The sequence below is a fragment of the Nipponia nippon genome, unplaced genomic scaffold (genome assembly GCF_047370975.1).
Source record: "Nipponia nippon isolate SJK-2023a ecotype South Korea unplaced genomic scaffold, ASM4737097v1 scaffold_8, whole genome shotgun sequence".
In the NCBI taxonomy this organism is placed as follows: domain Eukaryota; kingdom Metazoa; phylum Chordata; class Aves; order Pelecaniformes; family Threskiornithidae; genus Nipponia; species Nipponia nippon.
The window spans coordinates 26,092,812-26,111,855 of record NW_028262402.1 but is presented as its reverse complement, the minus strand read 5'-3'; the positions used below and the strand labels follow the sequence as shown (position 1 = coordinate 26,111,855).

The 19,044-nt window shown below is 54.1% G+C and overlaps 1 protein-coding gene across 1 annotated transcript; it reads right to left on the bottom strand.

Moving 5' to 3' along the window:
- Positions 1-2,135: 2,135 nt before the first annotated feature.
- On the bottom strand, positions 2,136-18,755 carry LOC148050530 (uncharacterized). Its single transcript, XM_087742301.1, has 5 exons — positions 18,696-18,755; positions 16,178-16,284; positions 12,309-12,498; positions 2,392-2,753; positions 2,136-2,223 (listed from the first exon to the last, which is right to left on the bottom strand). Exons 1-5 carry the CDS (start codon positions 18,753-18,755, stop codon positions 2,160-2,162), a joined length of 783 nt encoding a protein of 260 aa, XP_087598427.1. The 3' UTR covers positions 2,136-2,159.
- Positions 18,756-19,044: the final 289 nt, after the last annotated feature.

Below are 19,044 nucleotides of genomic sequence, written 5' to 3'. Positions count from 1 at the left end.
CACTGTCAGCCAAGTCACACAGATCCATTACATAGAACATAGAAGCAACCAAAAGAGGGAAAAAATGTTTGCATTAACCCAACAGCAGTCAGTTCAGAAAGTCAATTAAGAAAGCTTAATTGATTGGTTTATTATGGTTTATTGCGCAAGTAATAATGCATATTAAACCTCTGATTTGTATAATGAGGTTTGAAACAACTGTATAAATGTTCAGTAGCTTTAAGAGTAAATTAATTTGTAGTAACATAAATAAAGGTTATAATCTTAATTTAATGTTGTCTTATATTGTCTTAATCTTATCTTAATTTACCAAACAAGCCAATTCCTGTAAGGGGACACTGTAGATACACATGTTTGCAGTTGTTAGACAGTGAAATACTGGCCGTCAACTTATTGCTTACCTTGTTGGAGACTACACCATAAAAAATAAAGTGTCACAGGTCACTCCATGATGAATCTTTTTTTCTCTTCACTAAAAAAAGGCTCCAGAGAAGATAACCGAAACCTGGGGTTGAATCCCTGAGACAGGCGATTCATAAAAGGTCTTGCAACAATACCTCCTTGGAGGTGATAACAGCTGTCGATTCCAGTGAGTCCATGCAAAGTATCTCTGCAGGACATGAAATTCAGCCTGTGGTTTCAAGCAATTGAACTAAATGTCAGTTTGTCCCAAATACAAATTTTCTCCAACTCTCTGTTCTCAAAACAGTATATATTTTTCCCTCTGGCAACAACCTGTGCTCATCCCACCTTACTAGAAATAAACTGAACAGAATGAACACTTGTGCCGAAGGAAGAAATCATAAAACTGTAATAACCAGTTATTCACGATTATGAATACATTAGGACCATGAAAATGAGTAATTAAAGAGATGTTTCTGCTTCAGAAAAAGATTCCCAGACTGAAGGACCAGTTACTTTGTCCTAGAATGCAACTTAGTTCACATAACTGGTAATGAATACTGAATTAGGTGTCTTTACCTTGCAAGTAGCCATAGAAACAAGATCGGAGAAAAGTCCAACCTAAATCAGTCCTCCTAGCTGTCCAGATCAAAATCACACTTTACAAAGAACACTAAATAGCCCCTCCTGCAGCAACATGACCCAATTTCCTCTCTAAAGTCACCTAGAGCATTCTTCAAAATCTTATCTTTTTTTGGCCTCCAATCAGGCTCCAACATGGAGCATCAGGCAACTTATTTCTCACGCTCTATTGATGGATTGCCAAATGAGTCCATCTTCTTTAGTTACTAAAGTCAGAGAAAACATAGAAAAATACAGGCAAGATTCAAACAGCAAAAGACTTGACTAAGCTTCTACATCCACAATTAGTTTTTTAAGTTAGTTCAAAAATGGATTTCCATGTACCCAACATTTTTGGTTTTTTTCCTAAAATAGTTTACACTGTTATCGTGGAATAGCGTGAAACAGACTCTGCACCCCCTTTATTTACAAGACACAAAAGCTGATTCTGAATGAACCTGACAAAGCCCCATGTGTGGCCAAGATCAGAGTTGAGACCAAGCATCAAGGCTTCTCTGGATAGAATACGCATTAAGAGAACATCATTTGCAGATGTTCTTTATCCAGTTGGATTCCCTGGCTTTTCACTATTTCTGCTCACATGAGCCATGGCCAAAACAAACAAGTTGTCGTTTCCTAAGCAAAGTGCATCTGATGGTGCCACGCAGATGGGAGGCCTCCAAAGCAAGGGTTCTCAGCATTCCAGCAGATTAGCTCTTCTAATTGGTTCTGTCTCCTCCCATCCCAGGATCTTCTCACAACAAATCTAGTAGGGAAAAGTTGCATCAAACACAGTATCAAGGAAGTACCAGTGAGATGATGTGAAAGTAACATTGCTTTTCAAGCTACATTCCTAGCATAGAAGACCAAGAGTTTATTTCCTCTTGGCAGATGTAGAATGTAAACGATCCTTCTTGGTCATTTCACAGCTTGATCATCTGTTTTTATGTGGTTTATATCCTGTCTCATCATTAGCAAGTATTAGGATGGAAAGCACAAGAAGAAATAAACAAAATTAAATTAAATTAAAACCTCTCAAGACATACTGCATTCTCCTGAACACAGGTGACCAGTGTTACACCACAAGCTACCCACCATAGCCACGCACAGGCCAGAAGAGGGCTGAAGTTGCCTGTTCAGAGTCCTCTATCTATGGCTAAGACACAGCAGGCTGCAGAAAGCAACGGACCTCGTTTTAACCTGATGCCCTCAAGAAAGACAATGCAAGAGAGAAAGGCATGGAGAGTCAGCAGGCTGAAAAAACTGGGAGCACAACGACAGAGGCTTAAGTCTAGGAGGCGTAGACAACAGCCTCTTGACTCGTGTTGCCTTCCAGACAGCAAAGGCAAGAGCAACGCAGGAATCCACCTCTTCAGCGCGCCCCGCTCCCCTTGAATGGAGACGTCGTCGTCCGCCCGCATGAACCACTCGTACTTGTCCAGGTAGCGGGCGTGCATGTACTTGATCATCAGGAAGGACTTCTTCTGCGGCGGGGAGGAGGCGTCCACGCCGGGCAGGGCGACGCCGGGCAGCGGGGGCAGCCCGGGGGGCGCGGCGGAGCCCTGGCTGGAGAAGAGCTCCACGCGGCCCGGCCCCGAGGGCGCCCACGGCCGCTGCGCCGCCACCGCCCGGCTGCCCAGGGACTTCTGCGCCGTCCTCACCCCCACGGAGAGGAAGTTGCGGGGCTTGGCGCAGCCCGGCGCGCCCCCCGCTCCCCGCTCCCGTTGCGGCTGCCGCCGGGCCGGCCGCTCCGCTTCTCGCCGCCTTCCTCCTCCTCCTCCGGCTCCCCTTCCCCGCCGCCGGCGGGGCCGGAGACCGTGCCCTCCTCCGCCGCCGCCGGAGGCAGCTCCCAGCGGCTGCTCCTCAAACTCGGGCCGCCCAGCACCGCCGCTGCCGCTGCCTCCGCCGGCGCCTGCTGCCCGCCCGGCGCCGCCGCGCCCCCGGCCGCCCGCGGCCCCGCCGAGCGCCCCTAGGAGGAGCAGAGCCTGGCGCCGCGCCGCTTCTTCTCGCTCAGCTCGGCCGCTTTGGGGGCGAGGAGCCAGGGGGCGGCGGGGAAGCCCAGCCCCAGCCCCAGCGCCACGCTCAGCCAGGCTCTCCGCGACCGCGCTGCCGCTGGAGGCGACCCCCGGCCCGCGGCGGCCCCGCCCGCGGCGACTCCCGGCGCGGCGACTCCCGGCGCGGCTCCCTGCCCCGCCGCGGCGGCCCGGCCGCCCGCGCTGCTCCCGACTCCAACTTCTGCGGGCGGGAGGGCGGCGGCGAGGACGGCGGAGCGCTACCGGCGGCCCCTTCGCTCCGCTCCGCTCCGCTGGCACCTTGTCGCCGCGGCGGCTGCTCCCTCCCCGCCCCTCCCACCGCTCAGCCTCCTCCACACGGCGGCGGCGGCGGCGGCGGCCCCCGCTCGGCGCTCGCCGCTCAGCCGGCTTCCTCCGCGGCTTCCGAGCGCCTCACCCCGGAGGGCGCCGCCGCCCGTGCCCGAGCCCGAGCCGCGCCGGGGAAGTGGCGGCCGCCGCCGCCGCTCCGGAAGGACACGGTGGTTTTGGGGGCCGCCCGCGGCTCCCCCGCGCCGCGGCCCCGCCGCCCTCCGGCGCCCCCTCCGCCCGCCGGGGCCGGCGCCGGGCGCCCGCGGGGCGGTGGGGCGAGGGTGCCCCCGGCCGCGGCGCTTGGCCCCGGTGCGCCCCGCTCCCCCCGCCGCGTCGGGAGAGGGGCCGGGGGGCTCCTCCGCGGCCGCGGCTTCACATGGCCCGAGGGCGGCCACGGGACGCCGGCTAGCCCCGTCCTGCCCTCGTCTCTCGTCCCAAGGCTGGCCACGGCGAGGCAGGTCAGGGGTGCAGTGCCAGGAGGAGGGAACCCATTGCGGATTTCCTTTGCTGAACACACCAGTGACCTAGAAATCGTTCCTCAACTAAGCTATTCCGTCACTTCCATTATGTAGAGCTCCCAGATGTCGGGGAGCAGGGCTGATACAGGAGTGATACAGAGGGGTACCATCTGGCCACCCAAAGGAAACAGCCACGCAGAGTCCTGCGGGAGGGAATGCACCCCTTGTCTTGACCGGGCTGGTAAGACTGACTGCAATGGCTGCCAAAGCTTACCCTCTGTCATTTTCCTCAATCAAATCTTTTAAAAAGCAAGAGGGGAAAAAAAAATAAAAAGCCAACAACCAACCAAAGCAAACTTTGCAAGGCTGGAGGTACACCTGCAGGCATAGCTGTGCAGTACAATGGGCAACTATTCAAGGGGGCCACAACCCTTTCCTCCCTGTTCCTGGGACATGGACAGTAAACAGCACTTGATATTGTCCCCTAAAGATATTTTTGTAGGAAAGTTAGTGGTTCAAGTCTATTATTAGCTATATCTGTCTTTATTTCACCAGTAATAGTAAGTAAGCAAGCAAGGAATCAGGATTGCTTTGCTCTCGCTGTGTCTCTATCGCTAATCCTTATTTCTGGCTTCTCTCATTCAAGTCATCGCTACTATGAATTTCAAGGCTAGGGCTTATATGTGTCAGCTAACAACTTTTTTCTCTTAACAATACTTTAAACAGATTTCAGGGCTTCAGCAGCTAAGGCAATCTAAGACCGCATCCAATAAGCCATGCCCTGTCATTTGCAGCCTTTAGCTGCTGCCACGGTAGGAAAGGTGATTACTCTGCTAAAACAACTGATACTTAAATCAGTAAGTATAGCTCGTAAGTATTTTTCCTTAGACTAATTGAGCACCCATCAAAAGCCCTGCTACTACCTTGGGGGTAGCGTTCCCCAAACACCATAAGACTGCACAGTTGATTTGCTGGAGAAGAGCATTTGCTAGAGGTTGGACCCTCCTACTCTGATGTAAAGGTACGGGCCTCAACTCTCCTCGTACTCTCCCAAAGTGTGATTTCCTGAGCAGAGGGGAGGCAGAGGATTCCTTCTCTGTCTCTTGCAGTGTCAGACAGGAAATTATAGATTCTACTGAATATGGAAGATTTGCCATTCTCTCTTACTTAGTTAGCTTCACTCTTCACCTTCAATACACTCCGTGATTCATCTCTCATGTTTTCAGCGTTACATTTGAAAGCCTCTTCACACTGAAGAGCGCTCAGCGTGCTGCTTTATGCCTAAACACTAGCTGACAGATCCAACGGGAGGAAAAGAGCTTCCTTTCCAGTGAAGCTGACATTAGCACTGGGGGGTGTTGTTCTTTTTTGCATTAGACGGCAGCCCACCACTGACACCTGCTTTCAGCAGAGTGATACGTTACAGAATTGCCAGGCTTGAATAAGCTCAGAGCACTGGCAGGCAAAAATCCCCTGGGAGGGAAAGGAAGCGAAGCAGCGGTTCCTCGAAGAAACAGTGCCAGGGCTGAGAAAGAAATTTCCCGTTACGTGCATTTCCAGTGCACCCACTGTTACGTGCGATAACAGGCAAACCCGACTTAATTGTACAGTCTGTAATGCCTGAAAGAAAAGAAGGTGCCTTAAATGCAGAAAGTGAAAAATAAGCCAAACTACGGAAGACAAAGGTGAAAATGTCGTCAAGCATCCAGAGACCAAAAAGGTGCAAGAGAACAACAGGTATCAGAGGTAACACGAACTTATCCTGTAGGCACACGGAAAGCGTGTGTCAGGAAAGCGATGATGCTGAGCAGGCCAGAGGGCGGCGTGAGCCCTCGTTATATCTTTCTTTCTTCCTTTGAAATGCCACCGTATTTACCTTTTTCATTAATTCTCACTGAAGAGGGTATTTGTGAACCAGTTGATAACACAGTACGTGTCAGCACCAGAGACATAGGAATTCCGTTTAGACTAGAGAAGGAAGAGAGCCGAGAGCGCCCTTACGGAAGTTAGATGTTGCGAAGGTCGGCTGAAACCGCAAAGCTTCATCTTAGGATGCTTGGAGGACTGGGAAGCGGCTCTAAAGCCAGAAGTTACCTCAGAAGAGTGAGTTTGGTGAGATGCTAAGAGGACGCAACAGGACCACCATAACTTTGGTGTTTAAAGACTGATCAGTTTGCCTAACCATGGCTTCTAGAGAGAATAACCTGAAGCAAACCCACCACTTTGTTATTATGTAAAAACACAGCAAGAGCTGAGAGTGGAAAGCTCTCCTCTCACACAGGAGGCTGTGCTTGGCCCATCTCTGTTTGCTCTTGACAACAACAAAACATGCCCTGAAACATTACGGTGCTTCATATAATCAAATTGGCATTTCTCAAAGACGACTCAGGTTCAGTCACTCAAAAACCCCATTAGAGCAGGGGGAATTCCAGATATTCCTCTTAGTCCTAATTCTTTGACTGCCTTCAGGTTTTTCAGGTCCTCTACGGAGACTGACATTGAAAAACTAAGAGTCTGCACTGATGCTTTTATTTTAAAAGCCCTCCACCTTCGTTCTGCTGAGGAGTTCCCTTCTGCTCTCTGTCTAAGCTCAAGGGACCTCAGTTTCTCTTTCTAGTTCCACTGGGCACCTCTGTAGCAGGCAGAGATGGCCAACGCTGCCTGCCTGGTTTCCCGCAGGTGCCGGTACAGCCTGCCAAGCTGCTGCAGTGTCCAGCTGCCCAGCTCCTTGTCTGAGCTGCCTGTCTGACAGGCAGGGTGCCTGCACCCCTCTGTGCCCCGGGCAGCCCCGACTCGCAGCTGCGTGGAAAATGCAGCTTCACAGGCCTCTGTGTAATTCACGGATTCGTTTCCAGCTGCCAATGAGTTACACAGAATCACAGAATCAGTGAGGTTGGAAAAGGCCCTTAAGATCATCGTGTCCAACCGTTAACCTAGCACTGCCAAGTCCACCACTAAACCATGTCCTCAAGCACCATGTCCACCCGTCTTTTAAATACCTCCAGGGATGGAGGCTCAACCACCTCCCTGGGCAGCCTGTTCCAATGCCTGACTACCCTTTCGGTGAAGAAGTTTTTCCTAATATACAACTTAAACCTCCCCTGGCGCAGCTTGAGGCCGTTTCCTCTCATCCTATCCCTTGTTACTTGGGAGAAGAGACCGAACCCCACCTCGCTACAGCCTCCTTTCAGGTAGTTGTAGAGAGCACTCAGGTCTCCCCTCAGCCTCCTCTTCTCCAGACTAAACAACCCCAGCTCCCTCAGCCACTCCTCATAGGACTTGTTCTCTACACCCTTCACCAGCCTCCTTGCCCTTCTTTGGGCACGCTCCAGCACCTCGCTGTCCTTCTTGGAGTGAGGGGCCCAAAACTGAACACGGTATTTGATGTGCGGCCTCACCAGTGCTGAGTACAGGGGCACTATCACCTCCCTGGTCCTGCTGGCCCCACTCTTCCTGATATAAGCCAAGATGCCATTGGCCCTCTTGGCCACCTGAGGACACTGTTGCCTCACGTTCAGGCAGCTGTCAACCAACACCCCCAGGTCCTTTTCCACCAGGCAGCTCTCCAGGCACTTCTCCCCAGGCCTGTAGCGTTGCATGGGGTTGTTGTGACCCAAGTGCAGGACCTGGCGCTTAGCCTTGTTGAATCTCATACAGTTGGCCCCAGCCCAACAATCCAGCCTCTTCAGGTCCCTCTGTAGGGCCTTCCTACCCTCCAGCAGATCGACGCTTCCACCCAACTTGGTGTCGTCTGCAAACTTACTGAGGGAGCACTCAATCCCCTCATCCAGATCATCAATGAAGATATTGAACAGGACCGGCCCCAACACTGAGCCCTGGGGAACACCACTCGTGACCGGCCACCAACTGGATTTGACTCCATTCACCGCCACTCTCTGGGCTCGGACGCCCAGCCAGTTTTTAACCCAGCGCAGAGTGCACTGTGCCCTGTGCTTATTTTACCCTAACAGCTACTCTTATAAGGCACACGATCTTTCCCTTAGCAATTTACCACTAATGGTGCTAGCCACACACAGATCATTATTTGCTTACAGCTCCTACATCTCTAACTCCAGATTGTCTTATATCCCAAGCACTTTCCAAAGGTTACCGTGCTTGCAGTTCAGAAAACAAAAAAGCAGGGGAGGGGGTGAAAAAGAGAAATCGGACTTGGAGCAAAAGCAAGCATCTTCCACAACAAAACCATCCTTTGTCATCTTCACTATGGATCATCTTCATCACTTCCCTTTCTGAGGAAGCACCAAGTTATTTAGAAGAGAGAGACCCAAACAGCTGAACACAAAACACTGCTTCAGCGTGCACATTTATACGTGCGTTTTCAGTATTCACGTGTGCCTAGAGAGAAGCAGCTTTAAAGGCTGAGCACTTGCTTCATACACCACACACCCACAGGTATTAAAGAAGAGAAGTCCACCAGATCTGAAGGAAATAAGCCTGCTACCCAGTAGGTTTGTGCTGCGTGCTCTCATAAAACCCCCTGCCTTCTTCCTTACCTCTGCAGCCCTTCCTCCAGCAAGACTAAGCTTGCCACACGCAACGAGAATCCCCACAGGTGCACCCACTTGCAGCTACAAGAGTTTCAGTTTACTGCAGCAGCTGCAGCAAATTGATTTCTGAGCTGGAAGTGGCCTTTTGGAGAATTTCCAAGAAGAGCACAATTGGCAGAGAGGAAAACCCAGAGGGAAACAAACCCTTTTGGGGAAGTCTGGTTCATATGCTGGGTTGTCTGTGAAGCTAAATATGTGGGTGGAAAAACTAATGCACACCAAGTCAGGATTTGCACGTCCTCCTGAAAATCCAGCGTGTCGTACTGCTAGGAATTAACTATTCCCCTCTCTCAACGGAACACCAAAACTGTCTGCCAGCCTGTTTCAGTAATGCATTGAAAATACATCTGTGTAAAGGAATTTTGTTGCTGGGTTGCCTTAAAAGGACGTAATATATCAAAGGAGAGAGTGTCCAGCATTTATTTTCCACAACCAGATGGCTTATCTTAGGTCTGGGGACGAAAAAAACCCTTAACAACGTGTCATTCATAACTAAATGTTCTGACTCTTGGGTTCAGTGTGTCGTGGTCAGCATTAGAGCAGTATCACGATCATTGCCAAGGGTGTCCAGCTGCAGAGATTCACAAAGTCAGCCTCCATGCCTAGAAAATCCTGACAAGACCCTCTGTCAGGAAGAGGGCTGCCTGTCAGGATGCACCACCACCACTGACTGGCTGCTCCCAGGCAGAAGCCCACTGAAAAGCAGCTGCAAAAGGGAGAAGTCAGTGTCACACCATCCGGGGGATCTGGTGAAAAGCTCTTTATCCTAAACCCCATGTGCCCTCAGCCTCCACCTCAGTTCAAACTTGAACTACATCTGTACTCCAGCAGAAATCTGCCTGGATTGTGTTTGGGGTTGGGAAGTACCCATCTAGGGGCTGTCCTGTGATGAGTGTATGTGCACAGCTGCAACCGTCACCCCTTGCTGTTTTCAGCTGGACATGTCCAGAGACGCTGAGCACCTGCAAACCCAGGCAGCTGGCCATTTTCAGGATTTAGCTTAGTAAGCTTGTGGCTTGAGCCTAGCTCAATGCCACAGGTCATGTACCTGTCAGAAACACAGGGGGAGGGGATGGGAGGGCATGGGAGGGGAGGGTAAATTCCAGCTGTGGCTTTTGTAAGTACAGGTGAGTGATCCAACCTCTTCACTGTTGGAAGTGTTTCAAAGTTACGAATGCTTTGAGTAACACGTTCTCTTTCGAAAATTCTCTAGGCTTTTAGAAACCTTCACCTCGTCCTCTGTTGTCCCTTGGCGTCCCGTTAGCTGTCTGGGACTTGTATGAACTAAGGTGCTGACCCGTGAGGCCACCGTGCGGTGAGCTGTTGGCCATGATCAGCTGGTGCCAAAGTCCTGAAGCTCCCTGGGATGGCCAGGTTCTGCGCAGCATGAGCACATCATCTTCGTCTCATGCCTCTGTAGAAATTTCGGTCTGGCAGAGGCAGAACAGAACTGAATGCCCTGAGAACGAAAAAGAGTGGCAATACTGGACCATATTTTAAAAATGCAGCAGGTGTAAATGTAGGCATATGTATTATCGATTCTAAATTACCGTCTGCACAAAACTCAGCATAAGTAATCTTGCCTAAGTGTAAACACGGGCAGAAGCAGAGATGCGATTCGTGTAGGTAGTGCTGCCACATCTTTCAAACTTTGAAAAGTTTAAACAGTCCAACGTTTGACGAGCTCTCTACTGAAGCATCTTAACAAGTTTTTTTTAAGCTTCTTGCAAATCGGCAGTTATTTGGAAGTTATTGCAAGTAGTTCCTGCGGATTACTCCGGTTAATTCCATTTTTGTTAGATCTGCTATATGACGGGGATATGCGTAATCTCCTGAAATAAAGCAGACAAGACAATAGCTGTACAAACCCCAGCAGCTGTAGGAGTAACCTCTCTGCAGAGTGTGGTGAGACAGGAGGATGACATGGAGACCTTGCTGTGAAGCCGTCCACTTCTGAGGACAGTAAAAAAATGAAGGGCTCTCTCTCCCTTGTGACGGATTCTTTCTCCTTGTATAGAGATCCAGTAAAATAATGCTTCAGCACACACTGCATTAAAAGAAAGACCATGGAATGAAATGTGGTCAAATAATGGGACTTAGAATAAAAGTTGTCTGAGCTGAAAGCATGAAAGGAATGTCCAAATGTTTCAGAACTCGATGTGGCTTCTTTTTGCATCTGTCTATCTCCAAGAGGCGTGAGGAGACTGCGTAGTGTATTATAACAGGAATTCAGAATTAAAGATGTGGTAAATCTTACCACCATGATCCTGCTCGGGGCTAGATAGTTCTGTCACCTGCTGATAAAAGTCCAGCCATGACTTCCACAATGGGGTTTTGCTCCCTGGTGGCAATGTTAGGTCTCCGCCAACTCCTGGGACAAATCTGTGTGACAAGGCTTGTGTCGTGTTGTATTGTGTGTTGTGGTGGGTTCTTTTAAGCTCTGCACTAGCTTCAGTCCTCATGGTAGGTTTTACAATTACTGTCAGTACAGTGAAAAGAAACATCCGAGTGTACTTAACGGGACATCCTTCTGAAATTGTGCAGTGAGACTTGATTCTGGAAGCTGCTGACTTGGTTGTTTTTCTAACATGATTTTCCGTTTGGCAGTGAATTAAAAGCATAGAAACAAAAGCAAAGCAAAGAAACTCCATCTATTTAAAAGCATTGGGGTTGCTTTGTCAAGCACTTAAACCTTGGAGCACCAGGATGCAATTCCAATGCGTCTTGCGTGTGTTAGAATAGAATTTCTACTTACAGACTTGCATGTAGGTGTTCTTTCAGTGGATGAAGGTAAACTTTTGCTTCCAAGGATTTTCCCCAAATCACAAACAGGTGGAGCATTCGTTGCTGCCCAATAGCATGTAGTGGCCTTGATGAGGTGGCAGATCCTGGTTTCCCTTGTCTCTAATGCACATCTCCTCACAAATGAGTCCAATCCTAGAAACGGGGTAGTGTGACGAATAACGGGTTCTTCTGTCTAATGCCTATTCCTAATCCTTATGAATGTCTCTTGTAGCCTATAAAACAGCCTAGTCTTCGTAGTCGTCGTCCCCTCAGCCAGAGTGCAGCAGCTGCTCGAAAGGCTGCCTGGAGACTGAGCAGGCGTCTCTCCTGCTGGCCCACCGCCGCAGATCTCCCAGGCAAAGCAGAAGCAGTGCACGCAGTAGGCCATGTAGGTTGCCTTCTTGATGTCTCCAAGGTAGATGCAGGTGGGAAAACGGCAGCCGCAGCCCTGGGGCAGGGCAGAGAGATGCAGGAGCGGGCTGGGATGTGCCCCTATCTCTGCGTCCCCTTGGAGGTGGGCTGCAGGGAGGGAAGGAGGGAGGGATGGAGAGCTGGAGGAGATGCCCCGATCTCTTCCACACCTGCCCAGGGCTCAAGGCGGGATGGGCGAGATGGGCCTGAGAGGGGCACACTCTGGCAAGCTGTTGGGGGCCCTGGGGGAAGAGCCTCCACGCTCTAACACACCAAGTTAGCACAGGCTACCTGCAGCAGGTGGTCAGGGAAGGTGGAGGAACTTGCCAGCTACAATGAAATCATGGCGCACTCTGAGAAATTCTCCCCTTTGCCTTTCCCTCACTGATGAACCAGTGTTGGAAAGCATTCCCCGCGGTGAGTGGCAATTTGCTCATGAAACGCACGCACCCTGGAAAGCACCAAGGTGTTTATTGGAGGGGGAAGAGGCAGATGCTGAGGGGCCGCAGCTACCCCGTGCCATTGCGTGGGTCCGGAGGAGCAGGAGGGCCAGCTGGGCGCTCGCCTGCACTTGGCAGTCTTCGCGCACGAGATGGCCTCGGCGGGGTTCGCTGCCGAGAAGCGCTGCGTGCAGGAGCCTGCTGGGAGGTGGCGTCGGAGGGCCCCGGAGCTGCACCCCGCCTCTGTGCGCGGTGGGTCCCTGCAGGCTCCCTTCTGCCAGCTGAGGGCTGGTCGTTGGTGGGCCGCCTGCGCAGGTTGTAGCGCTGCTGCGGGGACCGGCTGCGGGCCCTCTCCATGGCCATCCTCCGGCGCAGGCGGGCGGGCAAGCCAACCACATACTCCTCGTAGTTGTCGTCCCCTCTCACCGAGTGCAGCAGCTGCTCCAGCGGCTGCCTGCAGACCGGGCAGGTATCTCTCGTGCTGGCCCACCATCGGATGCAGGCAAAGCAGAAGCAGTGCATGCAGTAGGCCACATAGGCTGCCTTTTTGATGTCTCCCAGGCAGATGGGGCACTGGGAGTCTGCTGCTGCCTCCGCCGGCCCTGCCCGGGGTGGTTGGCTCATGCCGCCGTCCCTTGCAGCAGAGCTTCTCTCCCCCATGGCTTCCTCAGCGCACGACGCTCTAGCCTGCCAAGAGAGACGTGCAAAGTGCTGGAGCTTGTCTGGCGGGAGCGGCGGCACTCGGCCTTGCTCTCAGCCCACGCCAGGATGCATGGTAGCAGAACCGGTGGAGACGTGGCATCAGAAAGCTGGCCTCCTCCCAGCTGCCCAGGCAGGTGGAACAGCGCTCTTCCAGCTCCCTGGCCATGCTGTCCCCGTGCTGCGCTGGGCTGGGGGGAGCTGGGGATGTCAAGCTGCTCCCTCTCACCAGCGCTGCAGCAGCGGGTGTCACGCCAGACAAGGAAGAGAGGCCACAGGCGTTGGCTGGCCTGGGCAGGGGTGGAAGAAATGCCCAGGTCCCTCAGGAAGGAAGCCCTCCCAGCTCCCCAGGGTGACGTTTCCCCACCCAGCTCACCTCTGCTGCTGCAAGCGCACCTCCTGGCTGCCCCGCTTGCCTGAACCTGGCAGGGCTGGAGAAAATCCTCCAACGGCTCTGGGGTCGGGCACTGAGAGCTGCAACGAACAACTCCTCGAGCACGACACCAGTGCCAAAGGCCTCGCTCAACACTCCACACCTCGCCAGCTGGCTCAGCTGGAGTGTGGCCACGAGCCAGCTGGCTGAGACTCGGCACCCAAATATATAGAGGGAGGGGTGCGTGGTCACAATCCATCGCTAGGTGACATCACAGTCCGTCGCTCAGGGACGTCTCAGGTCATGCCTTGGTGACATCAGAACCCATCGCCTGGGGACGGCGCAGCTGGCCATCCTCGCCCATGGCGCTCGCCCCGGCAGCGCTGCCGCCCCAGCACACGGGTCTGCCCCTGCAGCATCACTGCTCGCCCCAGCTCCTCTCTTGTGGTCAGCATCTGTGTCAAACGCCAGCCACCGAGGCTGCAGACTGGGCAGGCATCACTCCTGCTGGCCCACCGTCGGATGCCTCTTTGGAGTTTGGCAGCTGTGTCATTCTGACTCCTTATGAATGTCTCTTGTAGCCTATAAAACAGGCTTTAAGAACAGAACTCTGCACTCTGGTTGACATTTTCTACGCCAGAGAGCAACTAATGGCTAAGGTAGCCCTGGACTCTGTTTGAGCATGTGTGCAGAGTCAGGGGTCCGTCCTGATTTGACAGCATCCTGGACAGTTCCCTAATTTTGTCGTGAAACGATGGGGTGCACTTCTTCCCGCTCCCCCACCATGTTGTGACATAAACTTGCTCATAAGGTTTCTTTGGGAAGTCCTTCAATTATTTTTAATGGCACTTGAATAAATTCAAGGAAGAAGGGAATAGAAGGAGAGGCAAAACGTGGCATGGGGCATTGTAGTGAGACTGTTTGCCATAATGAAGTCTGCCATGGCACTCTTTGAAAACTTGGTGTTGCTGCAGTACTATAGACTACTACTGCGGCCTAAAGGCGCATTATTTTAGGAAAGGGCACTGACTTTATAATGAGAAAGCAAAATACTCTAGGTGTAATTTTTGCAGCAGTAATACATCTTAAGCGGCCAGAAGGATATTCGAATGAATAGTGAATTCCAGAGTAGAAGACAGGACCCAGGAGAAGAAACCTTTAGGAAAAACAGGTTCTGAGTGCAGCAGGCGGAGTTGCGTCTGTGCTGGCATCACCTCATTCCTTGTGTAGCTAGTGCAGTTGGCAAGCGGGATGGGGCCCCGTGCTTTTCGTGGGATCTGATACGTTAGGTGGCCGTGCAGGGTCTTGTCCAAAACAGACCTTGCTCTGACTGCTATTAGCTAGCCAGCTTAACAAAGCACACTATTGGATCTAGAGTGGCTTCCTGAGGTGCGTTCGAGCAGCTCAGCATGCCTCTGACTCGACTGTGCAGAGGAGAACATCGTGGCAGGTAGAGCAAAGCCATGTGAGGAGCAGCGCTTGTTCTGACCTAGTGTAACACAGCCCCAGTTTTGGATGAGGGCTAGTAGGTAGTGGCTGACGATGCTTTGTGCTTGATGCCCTGTGAAGAGGTTGGAGTAACTGAAGAGTCCGTCAGTGTAGGAAAGTGTTGCTACTTGCCTTCCGTTCACTCTACCTAGCCTTTCATGATGTCTGAAATGGGAGAAACTGAGACCCATCGGCCCTCTTTTGTGGACCATCGGTTATTTTGTAGTCACCTGCATCTTTGAATAAAATCGGGTAGTGTTACCTGAGTATGTCCTGTTAATTGCCTGTTCCTTTCATTTGTCGTGGGATGATCCATGAATCTGCACATGATCTATTGCTTGGCTTTGAATGTTCAAAACGTGACAGCTTTGACAGGTTGATAAATGTAAAATTACTTGTATGGAAGTACGACAGGCAAACCTTGCTGGCAGTGTAAAACCGAAGTGCTGCCGGTCTCGACATCTCAAAGCTATCTGACTACAGTCTGCTTTGTCGTTTCTCTTTGCATTCAGTCCTAGTGAGTTGCCCTTGAGATAATGCTTTAAGGGTTAGGGGAAAATAAGTCTTGGTTATGACAGTAGAGTCTTCTCCAATGGCTGGAACCACCCCTTCCAAAACCAGGATCTTCCAACACGTCCACGTTTATTTTCTTTCCTTCCAGAGTTCTGTCTGTGTCCAACCTGGAACTCTAAAATGATAAACTTTCTGAGAGAGGTTATAAGAGGAGCATTATTCAGAAGAGTTCAACCAAATGAAAAGACCTTCTCCCGTTTCCTTGCACGTGAGGTAAATTTAAAGGTAGTTGGCAAGGTCAGAGCTTTACTTTTGTGCTGCTTTGAAGAGAGACTCTCAGCAACCTTAAAAAGAGGCAGTGCTGAAGGAGAAAATGGTTGCCATTACCACTGTTCTGTGGAGGACTGTACAATGACTTTTCCACCTGGCTGATGTGACGTGCGTTGCAGTGTTAAAACAAGTGGGAAGAGAGAGCCAGCCACAAGGTATTTTGGAGGAGTTCACAATTTCGGTGTTACTAGATGGTAGTTCAAGTATGGATGTTTCGTTTAAGAAGGTGCCATCTCCAGAAGAGCCAAATTGCTTGCTTTGGTTGTCTTTCGATTGCAGCAGCAGGGGCAGCCGGGCTCTTTCCTGCGCTGGGCAATGTTGGCTCCAACATGTTTCTAACATGATTTTCCGTTTGGCAGTGAATTAAAAGCATAGAAACAAAGCAAAGAAACCCCATCTATTTAAAAGCATTGGGGTTGCTTTGTCAAGCACTTAAACCTTGGAGCACCAGGATGCAATTCCAATGCGCCTCGCATGTGTTAGAATAGAATTTCTACTTACAGACTTGCATGTAGGTGTTCTTTCAGTGGATGAAGGTAAACTTTTGCTTCCAAGAATTTCCCCCGAATCACAAACAGGTGGAGCATTCGTTGCTGCCCAATAGCATGTAGTGGCCTTGATGAGGTGGCAGATCCTGGTTTCTCTTGTCTCTAATGCACATCTCCTCACAAATGAGGCCAAACCTAGAAATGGGGTAGTGTGACGAATAATGGGTTCTTCTGTCTAATGCCTATTCCGCTCCCCTTGAATGGAGACGTCGTCGTCCGCCCGCATGAACCACTCGTACTTGTCCAGGTAGCGGGCGTGCATGTACTTGATCATCAGGAAGGACTTCTTCTGCGGCGGGGAGGAGGCGTCCACGCCGGGCAGGGCGACGCCGGGCAGCGGGGGCAGCCCGGGGGGCGCGGCGGAGCCCTGGCTGGAGAAGAGCTCCACGCGGCCCGGCCCCGAGGGCGCCCACGGCCGCTGCGCCGCCACCGCCCGGCTGCCCAGGGACTTCTGCGCCGTCCTCACCCCCACGGAGAGGAAGTTGCGGGGCTTGGCGCAGCCCGGCGCGCCCCCCACTCCCCGCTCCCGTTGCGGCTGCCGCCGGGCCGGCCGCTCCGCTTCTCGCCGCCTTCCTCCTCCTCCTCCGGCTCCCCTTCCCCGCCGCCGGCGGGGCCGGAGACCGTGCCCTCCTCCGCCGCCGCCGGAGGCAGCTCCCAGCGGCTGCTCCTCAAACTCGGGCCGCCCAGCACCGCCGCTGCCGCTGCCTCCGCCGGCGCCTGCTGCCCGCCCGGCGCCGCCGCGCCCCCGGCCGCCCGCGGCCCCGCCGAGCGCCCCTAGGAGGAGCAGAGCCTGGCGCCGCGCCGCTTCTTCTCGCTCAGCTCGGCCGCTTTGGGGGCGAGGAGCCAGGGGGCGGCGGGGAAGCCCAGCCCCAGCCCCAGCGCCACGCTCAGCCAGGCTCTCCGCGACCGCGCTGCCGCTGGAGGCGACCCCCGGCCCGCGGCGGCCCCGCCCGCGGCGACTCCCGGCGCGGCGACTCCCGGCGCGGCTCCCTGCCCCGCCGCGGCGGCCCGGCCGCCCGCGCTGCTCCCGACTCCAACTTCTGCGGGCGGGAGGGCGGCGGCGAGGACGGCGGAGCGCTACCGGCGGCCCCTTCGCTCCGCTCCGCTGGCACCTTGTCGCCGCGGCGGCTGCTCCCTCCCCGCCCCTCCCACCGCTCAGCCTCCTCCACACGGCGGCGGCGGCCCCCGCTCGGCGCTCGCCGCTCAGCCGGCTTCCTCCGCGGCTTCCGAGCGCCTCACCCCGGAGGGCGCCGCCGCCCGTGCCCGAGCCCGAGCCGCGCCGGGGAAGTGGCGGCCGCCGCCGCCGCTCCGGAAGGACACGGTGGTTTTGGGGGCCGCCCGCGGCTCCCCCGCGCCGCGGCCCCGCCGCCCTCCGGCGCCCCCTCCGCCCGCCGGGGCCGGGGCCGGGGCCGGGCGCCCGCGGGGCGGTGGGGCGAGGGTGCCCCCGGCCGCGGCGCTTGGCGCCGGTGCGCCCCGCTCCCGCCGCCGCGTCGGGAGAGGCCGGGGGCTCCTCCGCGGCCGCGGCTTCACATCGCCCGAGGGCGGCCACGGGACGCCGGCTAGCCCCGTCCTGCCCTCGTCTCTCGTCCCAAGGCTGGCCACGGCGAGGCAGGTCAGGGGTGCAGTGCCAGGAGGAGGGAAGCCGCCTCCTCCGCCCCTGCTCTGCCCTCCGCTCCCCGGCCCCGACCGGCCAACGCCTTTGCAGCCAAGAACTGCAGCCCCCCGGCCACCTCTTTTCCCGTGGCGTGGATTCCCACAGCCTGCGCGTGCTCTTGTTCTTACTGCCACGAGCTCCGAGATGCTGGGGCAGAGCCTCCTCATCCTCCCGGCCTCAGGGTGACTGCACTGGCCGCCGCAGCCCTGGACGACGGACAGCAGGAATGAAACGTCCAGGCCGCTCTGCCTGGAGAGGCAGCCTTAGTTCTGAAGTGTGAGGTCTCCCTCCTAGCCCCCGTGTCTAATGAGGCGCGTCCCTGATCTCATTGTGCAAGATGCTCGTCTCCGGCAAAAGCCAGGAATTGTTCCTGGCGTGCATTTGTCGCTTCACTCAAATACATCCGCCTTACTGAAGACCCAGTAGCATCCGTACGTGTCATCGGCTGTCAGCAAAACCGCCCATTTTTGCAGCCAAGTCTATGGGGCTGTCTGTCACTTGACGGGACTTTATCGATTGTCAGGTGCGGGTGGCAAGGCGAGAGGAGGAGTGGGGAAGCTGGTCTTGGGTGATGCTAGCAAAAGTCACAGAATAGTGGCGAGAGAAAGGATTTTTCCCAAAAGAGAGAAGTTCCTTTGCCCACCTGGCAGAAGAGAAAAGCCTGCTCTGCATAGTCTTTACCTAGGCAGAGGTCGCTTACTGAAGTACCGCTGCGTTTTCCCTTCTGCCTCCACCGCATGCAGGGAGCAGGCTGCGTGCTCGTTGTGGGTTTGAGACGCGCGAGCGTCAGGCTCAGGAAGCATACCCTCTAGCTTGCCCAGGGCCAAGCGCCCTTTCCAAAGCAGCCCAGCATTGATTTCCTCTCTATGCGCACCCAGGCTGGAGCATGCATAATGCCAAGCAGCGAGGCACTAGGGACCAGGCCCACGTGCGTATTCACTCCGCTGCCCCCCCGAGAAACAGCCCGAGGAACGTGTCCGGGCACAGAACCACCACCCGAGATCTTCTGCCAGCAACAGGGTGGCACAGCCCGGGTCTCTCTTCACCGAGCTACTAACAGGCAACAAGCTAAGGCGGAAGGCTGTCCTTCGGAGCGCCTTCACCATGGCGTGAGGGATTTCCAGTCTTCGGAGCGCCTCAGCTTTCCAGAGGAGGCTTCCACTTTAAACTGCTCTCTCCCACTCCTTCCCTCCCCGCTCCCCGCCACCAGGTGGGGGCTGCTGGGTCCCAGCGAGTCGTGCGCAGTACGACCTCCGGTAGTAAGGGCTCCTTCACGCCTACGCAACCCCATCATCACGGTGGCCTAAGTTTCCAGAGCGCTCTGGGGTTGCGCAGACACAGTGTATGACCCGAAGCTACTTCCATTGCTTCGGCGTACACTGAAATGGCGCCAGT